At 56.4% G+C, this 17,300-nt stretch overlaps 1 protein-coding gene across 1 annotated transcript in view; it reads right to left on the bottom strand.

Moving 5' to 3' along the window:
- Window positions 1-10,494, bottom strand: part of MAN2B2 (mannosidase alpha class 2B member 2) — a gene marked incomplete at its 5' end in the record, with an annotated part of 33,239 nt that extends 22,745 nt beyond the window's left edge. Inside the window, 6 exons of the mRNA XM_081156691.1 lie at window positions 675-855; window positions 2,029-2,120; window positions 2,832-3,004; window positions 6,184-6,289; window positions 8,713-8,859; window positions 10,357-10,494. Coding sequence (XP_081012817.1) covers window positions 675-855; window positions 2,029-2,120; window positions 2,832-3,004; window positions 6,184-6,289; window positions 8,713-8,859; window positions 10,357-10,494 — 837 coding nt within the window. The remainder of the gene's footprint in view (window positions 1-674; window positions 856-2,028; window positions 2,121-2,831; window positions 3,005-6,183; window positions 6,290-8,712; window positions 8,860-10,356) is intronic.
- Between the last annotated feature and the right edge of the window lie 6,806 nt (window positions 10,495-17,300).

Here is a 17,300-nt window from a genome sequence, read left to right as displayed (position 1 = left end):
CCTGAGCTCCTCCATGCTACAGGGCTCCCCCTTGATAGTTTTCATCACCTGCCCAAAGGGGGAGGTTACAGGATGATATTTATCGGTTCTGTAGCCTCAACAGAAGTTATTTTAGGCAGGTGTTTTTATTTTCCCTTTGCAGGCATCACATTCTATTTTCAGCTATTGAGGAAGTAAATATTTCATTACTTTGTTGCTTTCTTGCCTACATATGTTTTAAGTTTTGCCTCCAGCCTCACCTAAAGTTTTATATATATAATATTACATATATATTTAGCTCAAGTGTATCATACAATTGGCTCACTGACATAATATATGGAGTTTTATAGTTTTCAAAAAATATATTTACTAATATCTGCACCTATAGAAAAAAGCAATCACAAATAAAAAGAGCCAAAAAAAAAAAAAAAGGCATTAAAAGAAAAAAAGGCCGGCAGTCACGAGTGAAGAAGTTGGAGAGAGCTGGTGGGAGGCAGGATGAGGGGCTGTATTTCCCTGGGGAGAGGCTGGGGGTGAGGCCAGGGTGTAGAGGAACCTGGTGGGGGGGGTGATCCCCAGGGAAGGACTGACCCGGCACCTGGGCAGAGGCCGGCCGTGTTAGAGCAGGACACAAGCCCAGAGTGGCCCAATCCCTGGGCTGTGACATGGCCAGTGGGGCCTGGGCCGCCGCTTACCCAGGGCCAGAGGACGTTCGGGGTCCGGAGCCAGGTGGCCCGCAACTTTGCCTGGTTGAACAGGATATCCGTGTACATGTCGATGCTGTAGGCAGTGACAGGCTCAGCCATCCTGGGGTACTTCCCGTCACTGGGTGGGTTTGGGAACTTGGCCACACCTTCCCAGAAAAACCCTACATTTCTGGAGAGAGAAGGGTTGGGGGTCCCCAGGTCAAGAAGGGATACAGCCTGGGGTCCCGGGGGCCGGGCAGGACTCAGCCAGACCACCGGGCAGCCCGGGACCTGCAGACCCTCCCGAGGGGCCCCGTCTCCCACCAGTGCAATGGGCAGATCAGTGGTGGGCGGACAGGAACTTTGCAGGTGGAGGGGGCTCCAAGCCAGGCCCCACGTTCACCAGCTGTGGGACCTTGGGCACGCCACTCCCCGGGCCCACAGCACTTCAGCTGCCATGTGGAGCCCACCACCACCGTGTCCCTTCACCGCGGGGGAGACACGGGATCTGTTAGATTACTCCTTCCTTCCTCTCTCCCATCAGAACAGGGTTGAAGCACAGGGGCAGGGCTGGGACTAGGCTGGGGCAAGAGAGGCACCCACTTCAGGCTCAAGTCTCAGTGTCCAAGCCAACGAGATGTAATGCAATATTTTAGAAAATCAAATCAATGCCCAAAAAAAATCATGATGAACAGAACCTCAGGGTGTTAGCCAAAGGCAGAGGCAGCACTGGGACTTTCCCTTTGGCCTTGGGCTCCCCTGGGGCTTGGCACGGCTCTGACCCTAAGAATGAGGCTCGGGGGTCTGGACAGCCCCCCAGTTAGGATCATCCTGCCTCACAGTGGGCAGCACAGGGTGACAAATATGGGATCCTGGGCCAGCCCCCAGGACGGCCACCCAAGCCTCTCTGACCGGTCTCCTCGTTGATTGCATGTACTGAAGGCTGTCGTGAGGATTAAATGACAATAATTGATGGAAAACAGAGAAAAATCGTGCCTGGCATAGAGGGGGCCTGACTGGAGGTGACGCCGGGCAGTGAGCCTGCCTGGGGCCTTCTCCCAAGCGGCCCTCCCATCGCGCCTGCTTCTCTCCCGTTCCAAGAGGGGCCACCATCATGTCCCAGGCGTCACAGGTATAACGGGGCTGGCTGTTCTCATGACTCGAGGCTGGGAGCTGGCCGCCCCAACCGAACGCCGTTTGGCCACCTTTGCTAACCGCGGGGACCCCGGCTGAGTGGCGACGCCTCAGTTTCTCCTTGTGTGACATGGGGCACTCAGCGCGTCTCCCTCGGTGCGGTGAGGGTCGCAGCGGAGGTAGTACAGGGACAGGGCGTGGAAGGGGCCTGGCCTCGGCGGGTGCTCACGAGCAGTAGCTGTATCTGTCCAGGACGTGCGTGAAGATTTCCTGCTGCCTCTTCCTCAGGGACGGGGACCCTCGCCACACGAACTGCAGCCCCTGCGCCCGGAGGGAACAGAGTAAGGGCTGAGGGCTGGCATGGCTGCCGGTCCCGCCTCCGCAGCCCCCGGGGTCTCTCTGGCCACCCTTCCCTTGGTCCTCTCTAGGTTCACGGATAGGCCTCCCTGCTGCGTCCCCCTGCAGATCCCATCTCACCCCCCCAGAGCCACAGGAGGCTGTGGATCTGCCCTCCTGAGGAGCCTTCCTGCTCATTCACTCCACCTCCTCCTCAATGCCACCTGCCAGACAAGCTCTGCTTGAATCCCCCCAGGCACGGGGAGCTCATCACCTCTCACTAAGGGGGCAGCCTAGATTTTACAGTTCAGATGGATGGAAAGTGTTCAGGGTTATAAGCAGGGATAAAAGCCCATTCTGTTAGCATCGTCTCTGGGGAGTACCCCGTTCCCTGACTCCTCCCCTGCGACTCGATTTCGGCCATGGCAGACGGGCAGAGCCTCGCCCAGCTCGCAGAGTTCCCTGGGCCAAGCTGAGCTGCCCCAGGAAGTGCTCAGTGTTCGGGGGGCTCATCAAGGTGTTACTTCTCTTGCCCACCTGGAGCCCAACCCACTTTGCCTGCCTCCTGCTGGGCAGGCCACCACTGCTCTCCCAGCCCTAACCCCAGGCTGCTTCCCTCCTTGGGGCGCAGCCCCTAACCCTGCACAGGATGCCTGCCTTAGGACCGGGGCAGCGGCGGGAGCACCCGGCACTCACCTGAGCCTTCTGCAAGTCGTTCTTCAGGTTGTAGTCGATCCGGGAGATGACATGGGCGTTGAACCCCGCCAAGGCAAACAGGGTGGGCGTCGTGGCAGATGCTCCAAATGGGTCGACCTGCCAGGAGAACTGCGGCCGGATCCCAAATGTTTCATAGAGAAAGCCATGTCCTTCTGCAAGAGAGGGCCGGTTAGGGGGTGGACCCCTCGCCCTCACTACCTTCTAGGGCGCTGGATGCCATTCCCCGGGCAAGCAGGGTCTACTGCAGCAGGTGAATATACAAAGGGCTCCATCCCAGGTCACCCTATCATTCACTTATTCATCCATGACTCAAGAGCCGCCACCATGACCCAGACGTCAGGCTGAGCGATGCAGGGAGGAGACTGGGTGGTTTGGGAAATGAAGCTTCGTGGGATCCACTAGGGAGCCGGGGCCTTCCTGTCCCACAGTGATGCAGCCCCAGGTTCACTGAGGCTTCTGGTCGCCTTGCTCTAGGTCCAGCCTGCAGGGTTAGCACCAGGGAGCTCAGGGTGGAGGGCACAGTGGGCTGAGACCTAAGCGGAGCACCCCTCTGTGGGCGCCCCTGAGGCAGGCCAGTCAGCACCCGTCCCTTCCCTGCCGTGCCCACCAGCCAGGCCTGGAGCTGAGCCCTGGGGCCCCAGGGATGAATCAAATTCAGGTTGCTGACAGAGGCCACCTGGAGTTGCAGGGTGAAGGAGGGAGGCAATAAGGAACTGGGGAGACCCAAAGGAGGGAGACTCCTCAGCTGAGTCCGAGATGAGCTGTTCGGGTGGAAACAAGAGGAAACATTATGATCAAAAACACAGGAGGGGTCCTAGATGGAGCAGGTAAAGGGCAGCGGAAGGCAGAGGAGGCCTGGTGAGGCCCTGGTGCCACACTGAGGAGACTGGGGAGTGTTATAAAAAGAGAACTGAGGCCTATTCAGTTTGGCTCAATGGTTAGAGCGTCAGCCCGAGGGCTGAAGGGTCCTGGGTTCGATTCCAGCCAGGGGCACATGCCTCAGTTGCAGGCTCGATCCCTGGCCCTGGTCAGGATACATGCAGGAGGCAACCAATCGATGTGTCTCTCTCACATCGATGTTTCTCTCCCTCTCTCCCACTCTCTCTAAAAAGCAATGGAAAAATACGTCCTTGGGTGAGGATTTTAAAAACAAAGAGAGAGAGAACTGAAAGCGTTTACCATCACGTTCCCACTTATCTGGCGATGGCAACAGAACTGACACACCTTGCTCAGTTTTCACAGAGGAACCAGGCTCCAGGCCCTGCCCTCAGGCGGCCATGGGCAGGAGGCTCACTCTCTGTGCCTCGCCTCCTTCACGGCCACAGGGGCCAGAGGACCACCTCCCGGGGTGTGAGTGTGTGCGAGGGGCACAGGACGAGCCCCTGGCACACAGAGCGCGTGTGGGAATCATCTTGAACAGAGAGGGACATGAGAGTCTGAGAAGAAAGGGTTTTGTCAGCAGCAAAGGGGTTAAGTGAAGTCTAGAAATAAGACAGCGAGACCCTGAGATAAGGGAAGGGCTCCAGGTTAAAGAGGGAGACAGTACTCCGAAGACCCTTAGACAACATTCAATTCTATCTTGGTGTTTTACACACAGGACAACTGGGGCTCTTGCTATTGCGGTGTGACCTAGGGCTGAGAGTCTCAGTAGCAGGCCTGGGTTCATTATGGCTCATCCGCCGTCTAGTTTCCCTTTTCTGGTCAGTGTTTCAGCTGCCCTAGTTTCCTCCCAACAGCTGCCGTTAGGATGCCGTTAAATGCTTCTTTTAAAGCATCTGATAAATGGTGAGAAAAGTAGTGGTGGGTGGTGATGGTAAGGTGCGGATGGGGCGAAGAAGGTGAAGGCAGTCGTCGTGGTGACCGTGAAGGTGGTGGTGCTGGTGGTAGAAGTGGTGGTTGTGAAAGTGATGGTGGTGATGCTGGTGGTTGTAATGGTGATGGTGGTGGTGGTGGGGGAGGGATGGTGGGGATGAGGATGGGGATGGTGGTGGTAGTGATGGTGGTGAGGGTGGTGGTGATGGTGGTGAGGGTGGTGGTGATGGTGGTGGTGGTGGCGGCAGCGGTGGTGGTGATGGTGGTGGTGGATGGTGGTAAGGGTGATCATGACGGTGATAATGGCGAAGGTGGTGGTGGTGGTGGGGTTGGGGATGGTGGTGGTGATGGTGGTGGTGATGGTGATGGTGGTGATGACGGTGGTGGTGATGGTGGTGGTGGATGGTGGTAAGGGTGATCATGACGGTGATAATGGTGAAGGTGGTGGTGGTGGTGGGGTTGGGGATGGTGGTGGTGATGGTGGTGGTGGTGATGGTGATGGTGGTGATAGTGGTGGTGATGGTGGTGATGGTGATGGTGGCGGTGGTGGCGGTGATGGTGGTGATGGTGGTGATGGTGATGGTGGCGGTGGTGGGGGGATGGTGGTGATGGTGATGGTGGTGGGGGGGATGGTGGTGATGGTGGTGGTGGCGGTGGTGGGGGGATGGTGGTGATGGTGGTGGTGGTGGTGGTGATGGTGGTGGTGGTGATGGTGGCGGTGGGGGGGGATGGTGGTGATGGTGGTGGTGGTGATGGTGGTGGTGGTGGGGGGGATGGTGGTGATGGTGGTGGTGGTGATGGTGGTGATGGTGGTGGTGATGGTGATGGTGGCGGTGGGGGGGGATGGTGGTGATGGTGATGGTGGTGGTGGTGATGGTGGTGATGGTGGTGGTGATGGTGATGGTGATGGTGGCGGTGGGGGGGGATGGTGGTGATGGTGGTGGTGGTGATGGTGGTGGTGATGGTGGTGATGATGGTGGTGGCGGTGGTGGGGGGGATGGTGGTGACGGTAGGGTTGGGGATGGTGGTAAGGGTGATCATGACGGCGATAGTGGTGAAGGTGGTGGTGGTGGTGCTGGTAGCTACGCTGGTGTAGTTGTAGGTGGAGCCGGTGGTGATGGAGGTGTAATGATGATGGTAGTGCGGGCACCTAACCTCTAATGAGTACTTACTAGGGAACACTGCACTTTACTAAAGTGGTCTATTTAAATTATTACAATTTATTTCTCACACAAACCTTTCAGGTAGGTATTATCATCAAACTCATCTCAATAAGGAGGACACTGAGACACATCCCTTGCCCAGGTCACAGGGTCGGGAGTTAGCAGAGCCAGGATTCAGCCAGGCCAGCTGGTCCAGACTCCAGGCCGCAGCCCCTGCGCTCAGCAGCACAGGCATGGCTGGGGCACCAGCTAATCACTGTTTTCACTGGTCAGTCTCCCGCTCAGAGGGGAAGACGAAGTCCCAGCCCGAATGGAGGCCCCGAAAGGTCCCAGGCTATGGGGAGTGGTGACCGAACCTGTGAGCTGCAGGATCTGGTCATCAAAGTGGGTCACAGCCTCATCGTGCATGACCTGGCCTCCAATGACAAACTCCAGGCGTCCTTGGGCCACAAGCTGGTGAACCTTGCCAGGGTAGACAGAGAACAAAAGCCAGGTCACAGCCCCAGAGTGTGGGTGGCTCTGCAGGGGACACACCCACAGCGTCTCCTGGTGCCTTCCCTAACATGCCCACCTGCATTCATTCTGCAAAAGCAGGACACTGTCTGTCCTGCTCAGCACTGTGTCCCACCACCTGGTGCAGCACCTGGCCTGTGGCTGCTACGTGATACATCTTTCCTTTTTTTTAATTTTTACTCTTAAAATAATTTCAAAGTTAGAGACAATATGCAAGAATTGTACAAAGAGCTCCATGTATGCTCCCCCTGGAGCCTTCAAGGCCAACATTTTTAACCGGTTTCCTTACACTCCCCATCTCTTTCTCTACACAGTATGCTTATGCCCTAAACCACTGCAAATTATAAGTTAACCAGTGCGTGCCTTCTACCCTCAGTACTTCAATTAGTGTCTTGGAAGGAAAGGATGATTTTAATCACGGTATAATTATCAAAATCTAGAAATTTAACATAACACAACACTTCCATCTAACCCACAGACTTGAATCGTGTTTTGCCAGAAGCTCTGCGAATGTCCTTTTCAGGTGCAAGACTCACTCTAGGAGCACAGGCTGCTTTAACTGTCATTTCTCTTTTTTACTTTCACTTTGGACAGTTCCTTAGCCTCTCCTTTTCTTTCACGGGATTGATAATTTCCAAGATCACAGGTTAGTTATTTTGTTGACTGTCCTTCAATTTGGGTTTCCCTCATCACATGCTGAAAGTCTATATTTTTTCAGGAGGCATTCATCTGATCCACGTTTTCCAACATGTTTCCAATATTTTTTAAATAGTAGAAGAATATTAAATAATATTAAGTGAATGAATGGAAGAATAGAACATAAATAATCACCAAAGGACGTGGGCCGTCACGCTGCCCCGCCGTCTATAGGCTGTATTTTTATTTGCTTTATGAAGGTGCAGTATTCGTACTGCATTCAATCAGCAAATATGGAACATGCCCCCACTATGTGCTGCTTTGGGCGACCACCTACTACATGCCAGGCCCCGCCCAGGTTTTGGGGATTCAGCCATGAAGAAAGCAGACAAAACTCCCTGCTTCTTGCCCGCAGGTGTTGCTAAGTGGCTGAGCACTGACCCATGAACCAGGAGATCAGGGTTCAACTCCCCATCGGGGCACATGCCCAGGCTGTGGGCTGGATGCATGCCTGAGGCAGCCGACCCGGGGCTCTCACCATTGATGTTTCTCTTTCTCTCCCCCTCTCCCTTCCCCACTATCTGAAAAGCAATGGAAAAAAATATCCTCAGGTGAAGATTAAAAAAAAAACAACCCTGCTTGGCCCATTGAGCTGCCTGCCCAGGTCTTTGTTGGGAACCCTCCTCTCCCTGGCCAGCGGGGTGTAGGAGACAGACAACTGGGTGTGGGGGTGTCCATGGAAGGAAATGTGGACCACCCACTGGACACCCCACCGGACACCTGGAGAGAGGTACTTGCTTAGGCATGTATGGTTCAGAATCCCAGCTGTCACCTATGAGCCGTGCGACCACAGGCCAGTCCCCTGCCCTGAGAGCCTGGCCAGCTCTGTAAAGTGGGGTGACTATCCCCATGCAGGCTGTAGGGGGGGGTTCCATGAAGTACTGTGTAAAAAGCAGGAACCCAGCGCTGGGCACGGCCCATCAAATGTGAGGCTCCTTCTCACGACATCACAGCTTCAGGTTCAGACATCCCATCTAGGGGGGCCTGGGTCTGGGGGCTCCCTGACTGGCCTTCTTGGCTTTGCATCCTTGAGCAAGTCGCTCTGCCTCTCTGAACTGCAAGGGCAGGGACTGTGCTGAAGGAAGGTGAGTACCTGGGAGAGGATTCAGCTCAGAAGAGTGTTCCTAGGTCTCGCGTCATGGTTTCATTCCCAGGTGAGCCCACAGCCCTCTGAGGGGGGAGGGCCCTCCCTCCACAGATATGGGACCTACAGTGACAGACCAGTACCTGCCTGTAAGCACACCTGGAGGTGGCCGTGGCGGTGGCAGGTCCTGCCCCGGGCTGTCCCTCTGCAGAGCAGGGCCTCCCTGACTCCCTGCTCCGTGTCACTCAAACCTGCTGCCTCCTGTAAACCTCAGGGACTGTGGCACCTGGTCAGTGTCCCCAGGTCCCGGCCCATGACCACGCAAACACAGAAATGACGGCAGCAGGCGTGGGGCCAGGGCCACCCCAGCAGTGCCCCGTGTAGAGGGACCCGGCTCAGCACAGCTCAGGCCAGGGCAGGGGAGCGGGAGCTGCAGGGTTCCCCCGATGGCCGGAAGGCCAGGACCATAAACCACCCGTCCCCCAGGAGAGCCGGCCACAGCCTGATCTGAGCAGGCAGTGACAGCCGAGGGGGTGGCCCTGGCGTTCGTGCCCGAGTCCACCCGTCTCCCTGGGATACCCGGCAGTGTCACCTGGAGCTTCTGCGTGTCCGAGGCGATGCCGTCCCACCACAGCCGGAAGTACTCCTGCTCTACAACGATGAAGCAGTGCTGCCTGCGGCGGGTCAGCTCCGCCACCACCGAGGCGTACACGTTGGCCACGTAGGCATGCATGTTCTCCTGGGGAGGGCACCATCACACCAGCCCCGTGACAAGCCGTCCCTGCGCCCTGCCTCTCCCCTCTGCCCGCCTTCCCCACGCTCTGTCCCAGGGCCCAGCCCCACCTGCCCCAGAGGCTCCCCACCTTCGCTGGGAACGCACCGTCCTGGGGAGAGACCAGGGATCCGACCTTGACACTGCACAGGCAGTGTCCCCACACACCCCGGGGGCACACTAGCTGTCCCTGAGGGCACGATCGATCTATCAGGGACAGCGTGGTGGAGAGCCAGGAGGGGTCCCTGGAACTTATTTCCTCCTCCTGGCTCTCCTCCACACTGTCCCTGAGGGATGGGGCTGGGCTGCTTCCCACCTGGGTCTCCAGGTGCACACGGTGTGCCCAGGGCCCCTGCTCCGTAAAGGGCAGGCAAAGAGCACTGGGCAGGGAGTCAGCAGGCTCGAGGGTTATTCCTGAGTGACCTTGGGCAAGGCTCTCTCTGGCCCTCTGTTTCCTCTTCTGTAAACAAGGGGGTGGGGAGGGGGGCTGACAAGTGCGCTCCCCGCCCCTTAAGCAGGCTCCATTTGCAGGTGAATAGTTACCCCCAAGTGGCTCCGCCCAGGATCAGACTTGACCCAGCATCAAGCCCTTCTCCTGCCTCTGTCTCCCGCTGAGACTAGCCACTCCCTTAGTAATGTCCTTTGCAAAGTCATCGATCTACAAGCACAGAGGGTCTTTGCTCATTTATTTAGGCATTTCCTCTCTCATTCCCAAGACGAGTGTGAGGCTGCCTGGGTGATATCCAATCGGCCACCTGCCCCAGAGACCTAAGGAACTCTGAGACTTTCACTCTTTTCTTTCTGTTCCAATTCATTCACTGATGCAACAAACACCAGGATGTATCCACGCTGTCCCTCAGGCGCAGTGAGAGTGTCAGTGATAAAGTGGGCGAAGTCCCACCCCGACTCTGGAGCCTCCTCTCTCCGGGCCTCAGTAACGGGCAGTAGGTGGGGTGAGGAAGGGAGGGGCAGGGGAGAGCCCTTAGGCTGGGTTGCCTGCCAGGCCTCACCAAGAAAGTGACTTTGGAGGAACCACCTGAAGGAAGTTAGGGACTGAGTCCTGCCAACATCTGTGGGGAAAGCCTTTTAGGCAGAGGGGAAACCCTGCGCAAAGACTGAGGCCTGCGCCACCCTGCGGAAGGGGAAACTGGGGCCCAGAGAGCATCCCCCAGACAAGGACTGACCATGGCCTGGCTCAGACCAATGCGCTCTCCATCCGACCTTGGCTGCCTGCAATCTTCCCATCACTGGTGGGGAAACTGGGGTTCAGGGGCAGGAAGTGATCTGCTCAGGGTCAGATGCCCAGTTTTCCATGCCAGAGGCAACACTGGGACCCAGGCTGGTCCTTCCTTGCTGGTGCAGACCCAAGGACAGAGACCCAAGGACAGAGACCAAACTGGGGTCCAGCAGGGAGAAGGGGGCGGCAGCCCCAGGGGTACACGGAGGACGACGCGGGGCACCTACCTGGACCGTGTAGAGCCAGCCCACGTCCATGTGGCTGTGGGGCACCACAAAGACCCTAATGCTGTCCTTGGCCCAGGACTCCGGCAGCCACACCACCACCAGTTGCGTGAACAGAGGCAGCCAGCGGAGCAGCCCCATCCCAGTGCCTGGCGGGCTGTGGCTCCTGCGGGGACTTCTACTCTGCGGCTAGGCCGGCGGGCAAGCCACTAGGCAGCAGACTGGGCAACTGCCCTGTGGGGGAGGGAGCAGGTAGGGGATCAGGAGGTGTGGTGCCCCAGGCTGGGTGTCACCTGAGCCCTGCAAGAGGGTGGTGCTTGCTCAGCACCTCCAGTGAGCCTGCCTCCCCCCACTCGTTTTCAGGCCATTGCTGCGCACCTCTCTCTCTCCCTCTCTCTCTCTCTTTTTAGAGAAAGAGGAAGGGAGAGGAGGAGAGGAACAGAGGGACAGAGGGACAGAGAGAGAGAAACATTGTTCAGTTGCCTCCTGCACTCCCCCCAACCGGGGATCAAACCTTGCAGTGTATGGGACTATGCTCCAACCAACTGACCCACCCAGCCAGAGCCATTACTGTCCACCTTCAAGCCGAATCCCAAATGCCACCTCCCCCAGCAGCCTGCCAGATATCCCTCCAGCCAGGGAATACCCCTTCCTCACCCCAGTGCCCACACCCCTCGCTTGTGCCTCACTGAGGGGTCTCTCTTGGTATCCCCACCCTCTGGACTGGGCCTCTGGACTCGGAGTTTGCCCTGCAAAACTCAACTCAGTACTCAGCTTGGGAAGTGCCACCACCAGGAAGCCTGCCCTGATAACCTCTCCCTCGCAGGGAATCCCCAATCTGGGCCATGTAACAGGCCCAGGGATTAGTATCTGCATTTTAAAGGGGAAAGCTGATCTCTAGAAGGACTTGCCCAAGGAAAGCAAGACTGTCCAAAACACTCAGCACCGGGTCTGGGTCCTGGGATGGTGACCCTGGCAAGACACTTTACCTCTCTGACTCCCAGCTGGTGCATCCAAGAAATGGTGTGGCAGTAGAGGAGCTGTGGATTCAGTGAGACGAGAACTGAGGTGATGACTTCAGTGTCCCTGGCTGACCTGGGAGGACTGGCACGGTCACATTAGTGCAGCCTGGAGGGGCAAGAGTGTAGACTGAGGCCATCTCTGCGCCCCTAGAGAGCAGAGGCTCTGTGCTCGGAGTGGACTGACTGCCTCAGACTCAAGTGGCAGGGCCTCTGGCTGGGACTGTACCACGGCCAGAGCCGTGGCTCCCTCCCCACGTGCTGGCTGTCTTGTTCAAACCGCAAACACCCAGAGAACCCCATCTTCAAGCGAGTCCGGGTCCTCTCTGCCCCACCAGCCTCCTTGAGCTCAGACCCTCTTCTGAGGCGGATAAGGAAGGGTTCCCCGCCACCTGCGTCCTCGTGGCCTTCTGGACACACGGCCACCCTCACTCCCAGTGGCCACGTGGCCGATTTCAGCCCCAGGATGCGGGCAGTGCCCCCCTTCCAGCCTGGCTGGAAACAACCTTCCTCTCCCTCACCCACTGCCCCAACGGAGGGCACTCTGAGGACCTCCGGGAACTCAGGGCCACTGATGGGGACTCCTGAGGACCTGTGGGACCACAGGAAGTCAACAGACTGGGACATGAGAAACCAGTGACTTGCATGGTGTTAAGCCACTGAGTTTATCTGACAAGCGTGTCCCCGTTCTATTTCCCAAGATGACCACACAACGTCCCTCATCCCGGGAGTGTCACAGGACAGGACCCTGACATCCCTCCCACTGAAAGACGGGTCTGTGTCCTCCCGTTGAGGCTGGTGGGCTGGGATGCATTTGTAACCAACAGAATGTGGCAAAGTGGCCCTGCTCGGTAAAGGGGGCGTCCTCCGGGCCCCCGCGAGGAACACGTCACCTGGGGGCTCTCTGAACGCACGTCCACCCTCCCTCCTCTGCATCTTTTAATGCCTCTTCCTCCCTCTGCCACAGTCCTTCTGGCATCTCTCCACCTGGTGTGGCCAACACTCTCCCCGCCTTCAGGGGCCACCTCCCAGTGCGTTGACACTGTCCCTGGTGTCGAGTCCTTCGTGTCAGGGCCATGGTCTACTGTGGCTGCCGCAGGAGGCCACAGACTAGGGCTTCAACAGGAGACGGTTTCCTCACAGGGTGGAGGCCGGAAGGGCTTGGGCAGTTTGTTACAACGACAGAGGCTCAGCGGCCTTTGACTGTGGGGACAGACTAGCTCATAGGAAGATTGCTCCCTGGGGACAGGCTCTGCATTCTATGACTCAGGTCCAAGTAGCCAATTGTCCAGAAGGAAGGCCAATGGCCACTGTGTTCTCCTCACCCCAGGGAGGCTCCACAGACCCTCCCCAGCGCTGTAAGATGACGCAGTGCTGGCCCTGGCCAGTGTGGCTCAGTGGTAAGAGCATCGGCCCCCACACCGAAGGGTCTCAGGTTCAATTCCTGCTTAAGGGCATGTAGCTGGGTTGTAGCTGGTGCAGGAGGCAACCAATCCGTGTGTCTCTCTCACATCAATGTTTTTCTCTCTCCCCCCCCCCTCCCACTCTCTCTAAAATTAAATGGAAATAATATCCTCAGGTGAGAATTAACAAGAAAAAAAAAAGATGAGGTGCTGGCAGCTCCCACAGAGCAGCCGCCTGCATGTCGGGCATGGCTGCTCCCCTGTGACGGCTCCAGAACAGGCCGTGGCTGCAGGGGAAGGGCGTGCAGCATGCGATGTCCTGGGTGATCTCGCGGAAGGAACAGCCCGGATGTCCCGAGGCCTGTGTGCAGGAGCCTGCAAGATGGGCACAGCCGCAGCACTTCTCCCTGAACTCGTGACAGCAGCATCCTCTGTTCGCTAGAGCGAGAGGGACAGGCCTGGGGGCTCCTGCTGCCGTGATGGGAAACTGCACAGGCTCTACCAGTGCCCGCGCCCTCAAGGCCCAGCAGCATGGACCTGGCATCCCCCTGCCTCTGACCGCTGTGGCTCTCAGCACCCGCCTCCAGGAGCCTGGTCCCCACCTGCGCTTCAGGTCTTCAGGGTTGAGCCCTCAATATGGGTCTTCCGGAAAATGAGTTTCTGATGTTTAAGCCACCTGGTCTGTGGTGCTTTCTTAGGGTGGCCTTGGAAATTCACACACTGACACACAGTGAAAGCGTGGCACTCCCAGTAGTGGAGTGAGTGAGCACGGTTGTCGTGCATGGCTCAGGCCAGACCGGTTTGCCATCAGAGGAATGAAGCAGCCCTGGCTGGTGTGGCCCAGTGGTTAGAGCGTCAGCCTGTGGACTGAAGGGTCTTGGGTTTGATTCCCTGTCAAGGGCACATATCTGGGTTGTGGGTTCGGTCTCGGGCCCTGGTCAGGCTCATGCAGGGGGCAACCAATCGATGTGTCTCACTGTTGAGGGAGGGAGGGAGGCTGCAGGGGGTATTTGGGAGGTGAGATCCCAGCGTAAAGAAGGCCATAGGAAAGGACATCAAGAGAACAACTCCTCCTGCTGTGCACAGCGCTGGTTACATGGACCGCAGCGAACAGTGCGCCAAGGCCGCAGGCGCAGTGGCATCATGTGGGGCATCGTTACATAAGGTCACCACCATGCGCCAGGACGGTCGGGCCATGGACCGGACACCGAGACCTATCAGCCTTACCCGGCACACCTGGCACTCGTTCACATCAATGTTTCTCTCTCTCTCCCCCTCCCTCCTACTCTCTCTAAAAAATCAATGGAAAAAATATGCTGGGGTGAGGGTTAACAAAAAAACAAGAAAAGGAGTGCGCCAGCAGTGTGTCCGAGGCCTGGGGTGTCAGAGGCGCAGCCAGCAGCTGGGGACCTATCTCTGTAAACAGACCCATAACTAGCTTACAGGGACTGCTCAACGGAACACGTGCTCAGTGGTTCAAGGTCACCACTCACCTTCTATTGTGTCGCTTTTTAGAGTCTAACGAATCTTTAACAAATCTCTACAAGGATCACTGAGGAAGGGCTGACACCAGAGGGACGAAGGGACCTTTGTGATTAATCAGGCCAGTGACAGTCAGGCAGGGAAAAGCTGGGAGGGTGCTCTGGGTCTCAGGCCGTGATGGGCCCTGCAGGAAGGGACCCACTATTTGGCTTAGAAAATCCACTTGACACGTCTTCAAGGGAAAAAGCAAGTTTCAGGAGGCCCCTGTATTAGTTCTAGGGCTGCCAGAGCAAAGGTCCCCAAACTGGGGACTTGAAACAGCGGGAACCTACTGTCTCCAGTTCTGGAGGCCAGAGTCCAAAGTCAAGGTACCCGCAGGGCAGTGCTCCCTCCCAAGGCACTGTGGGGAGGACTCTCTCCAGCTTTGGTGGCTCCCAGCAATTCCCAAAGCTCCTTGACTTACAGCTGCCTCACTCGCATTTATTGTGTCTCCTCTCATAAGGCCAATCACCCCACTCCAGCACGACCGCGAAGACCCGCCCACAGGGGCATGGAAAGATAGAGTAAGGTGGGTCTCAAAGTGTGGCCCCAAGACCAGCAGTACAAGCATCACCTAGGAAGCTGTTAGAAATACCAATGATCAGGCCCTACCCCAGACCAAATAAACCAGCCACTAGAGGGGTGGGGCCAGCAATGCGTTAACAAGCTTTCCAGATGACCTGACGCCTGCTGAACGAGTGAACCACTGACCTGCGTCACTTGGGGGAGATGTGTGTGCACAGGAATAATTATGGTTCCACTTATAGAAAGTCCAAACCGGGGGCGGGGGAAAGGGGGCCTATGCCATGTTATTTATGACTGCATTCTTCCTATATATATTACATATATAATACATATATACTTGCATTGTCACTTAACAGGAAATGTAAAAAAAGTTAAAAAGAAAAAGATGTGAAAAATATAAACATGAAAATGGAAAAAGAAAAAACAATTCCAAACTCACACCTAACCTGTAAACAACACAGGTGTTTCCAATGGCAGAGGTGTCAGCGCTCTACCCAAATTCGTCCCGCCCTCCGTGAAATCAACTGGGTTCAGCTCCAGGGTGGCCCGGAACACAGTTTCCAACACTGCCCGGCAGGCCTCTCCCGTGCCCCACGCAGCGCTGGCTCCGGGAGGGGCACTGTCCTGCCCTGGCAAGCGTGCGAGGCCTTCTCCTCTATCTGGATGGGCCCCCCATCCCGTCCATCCTGCCCTTGTCTCCGCTGCTAGGAGGGTACCCACGGTATCTTGCCACAGCCCAAGACCCACCTTCTACATAAGTTTCCCTCAACAAATCCAGTTAATTGCCAGCCTTTTTCCTTGGCCTTTCTTTGCCCTTTGCTTCCAGAGGTAGATTTATTGTGTGTGTGTGTGTGTGTGTGTGTGTCTTTGTTAATCCTCACTACCTGAGGATATTTTTTCCATTGCTTTTTAGAGAGAGAGGGAGGAAGGGAGGGAGGGAGAGGGGGGAAAGAGAAAGGTCGATGTGAGACGCATTGATTGACTGCCTCCCGCATGTGCCCTGTCACCAGGGCCAGGGATTGAACCTGCAACCCAGGTACATGCCCTGGGAATTGAACTCCAGACCCTTCGGTGCTTGGGCCAACGCTCTAACCACTGAACCACACTGGCCAGGGCCCGTCGGTAGATTTTCAGTCTGGGGTTTCTCCCTGCCTCCTCACCAGCGTTAATGAGAGCCCTGGCCATTGCAAACACCCAGCTGAGACCCAGGCATATGAGTGAGACCTTTGGGGGCCTCCCAGCCCATCCCAGCAGGAGACGACTAAGTGACTCCACCCCAGCAGGAGGCAGCAGAGTGACTTCAGGCAACACTACAGGGAACAGAAGTACCCAGCAAGCCTCACCCGAATTCCTGAGCCACAGAACCATGACAGGGGTTATGGGGGCTCTAATCCACTAAATTTTGCAGTGTTTTGAACCAGAAACAGATAACTGAAATACAGAACTTCTTGGTAAGTCCTATCTGTTTTCTGTTTCAAGCTTTTGACCTTAAATTCCACTTTATTCCTCTATTCTTGTATTTCCATGGTCACTTCATCATGGGTGTGTCCTGTAAATAACACACCTGGGTTGTTTTTAACTCCAGCTGCCAGCTGCTGTCTTTAGGACAAGGAGGCAGGTTTGCGGATCGATGACACCTCTCCTGTGAAATGTATTTGCTTCGTTGTTTCCTTTCTCCTTTCCAACTGGGCAGGTTTCTATTTTAGTCTCTCTTCTTCCCTTACTGCTTGGAAATTTCTACCAGTCTTTTCAATTTTGTTAGTAATTACTTCCTGGGGTTTTTTGCTCTAATGATTATGGATAAGCCTATATTTCTCTATTGGGGTATCAAGATAATCACTCTACCTCACCCCCCTCCTTCCTCCTCCTCCCACCAGAGCAAGATAAAACCCGCTGACCAGGTCAGCACGCCCACCCCCGCCCCACATCCTCTAGCTTTGGCTTTGTGGTGCATTCTAACCTCGGAGAAGCCAGCCAGAGAGACACAGAGGGAGCACAGCAGTGTGAGCCCCCGGGCCAACAGGGTGAAAACGGGGAGCAGCGAGGAGGCCTGTGTACTCCTGACACCCTCAGGGGAGGACAGTAGCCTTCTCCCAACCCTGGCCACTGGGAGCAGCTCAGCCTCGGGCACCTGCTGTCACGGCGAGCAGCAGGCGCAGACTCTCCTAGGACCACAAAGTGTGCCAGGAGCTTGGGTCCTGCCTGCAGCAGACTCACAGGTGTCCGGAGGCTGTGCTCCAGGCCTCTCCCAATGGGCCCCCAGCATCATCCACTCTCCCAAGGGCACTGAGAGAGACAAAAAACCCCTTTTCTCTCCTCCACAGGGCTCAGACCCAAGTCATAGCACTCGGAGTTCCAGTTGTTGCCCCACAGGGCCCTGCCTCACTGCACTTGACCCAGGACAAACTGTGCTCCCGTTGCCAACAAGTTCCCGCCTCATTTACCAGCTAAAACTGCCTACCTTACCTTCAACGCCTCC

This window comes from Miniopterus schreibersii (assembly GCF_964146895.1).
Source record: "Miniopterus schreibersii genome assembly, chromosome: 1".
In the NCBI taxonomy this organism is placed as follows: domain Eukaryota; kingdom Metazoa; phylum Chordata; class Mammalia; order Chiroptera; family Miniopteridae; genus Miniopterus; species Miniopterus schreibersii.
The sequence above is the reverse complement of the archived record's forward strand: the minus strand, read 5'-3'. Positions and strand labels throughout refer to the sequence as shown.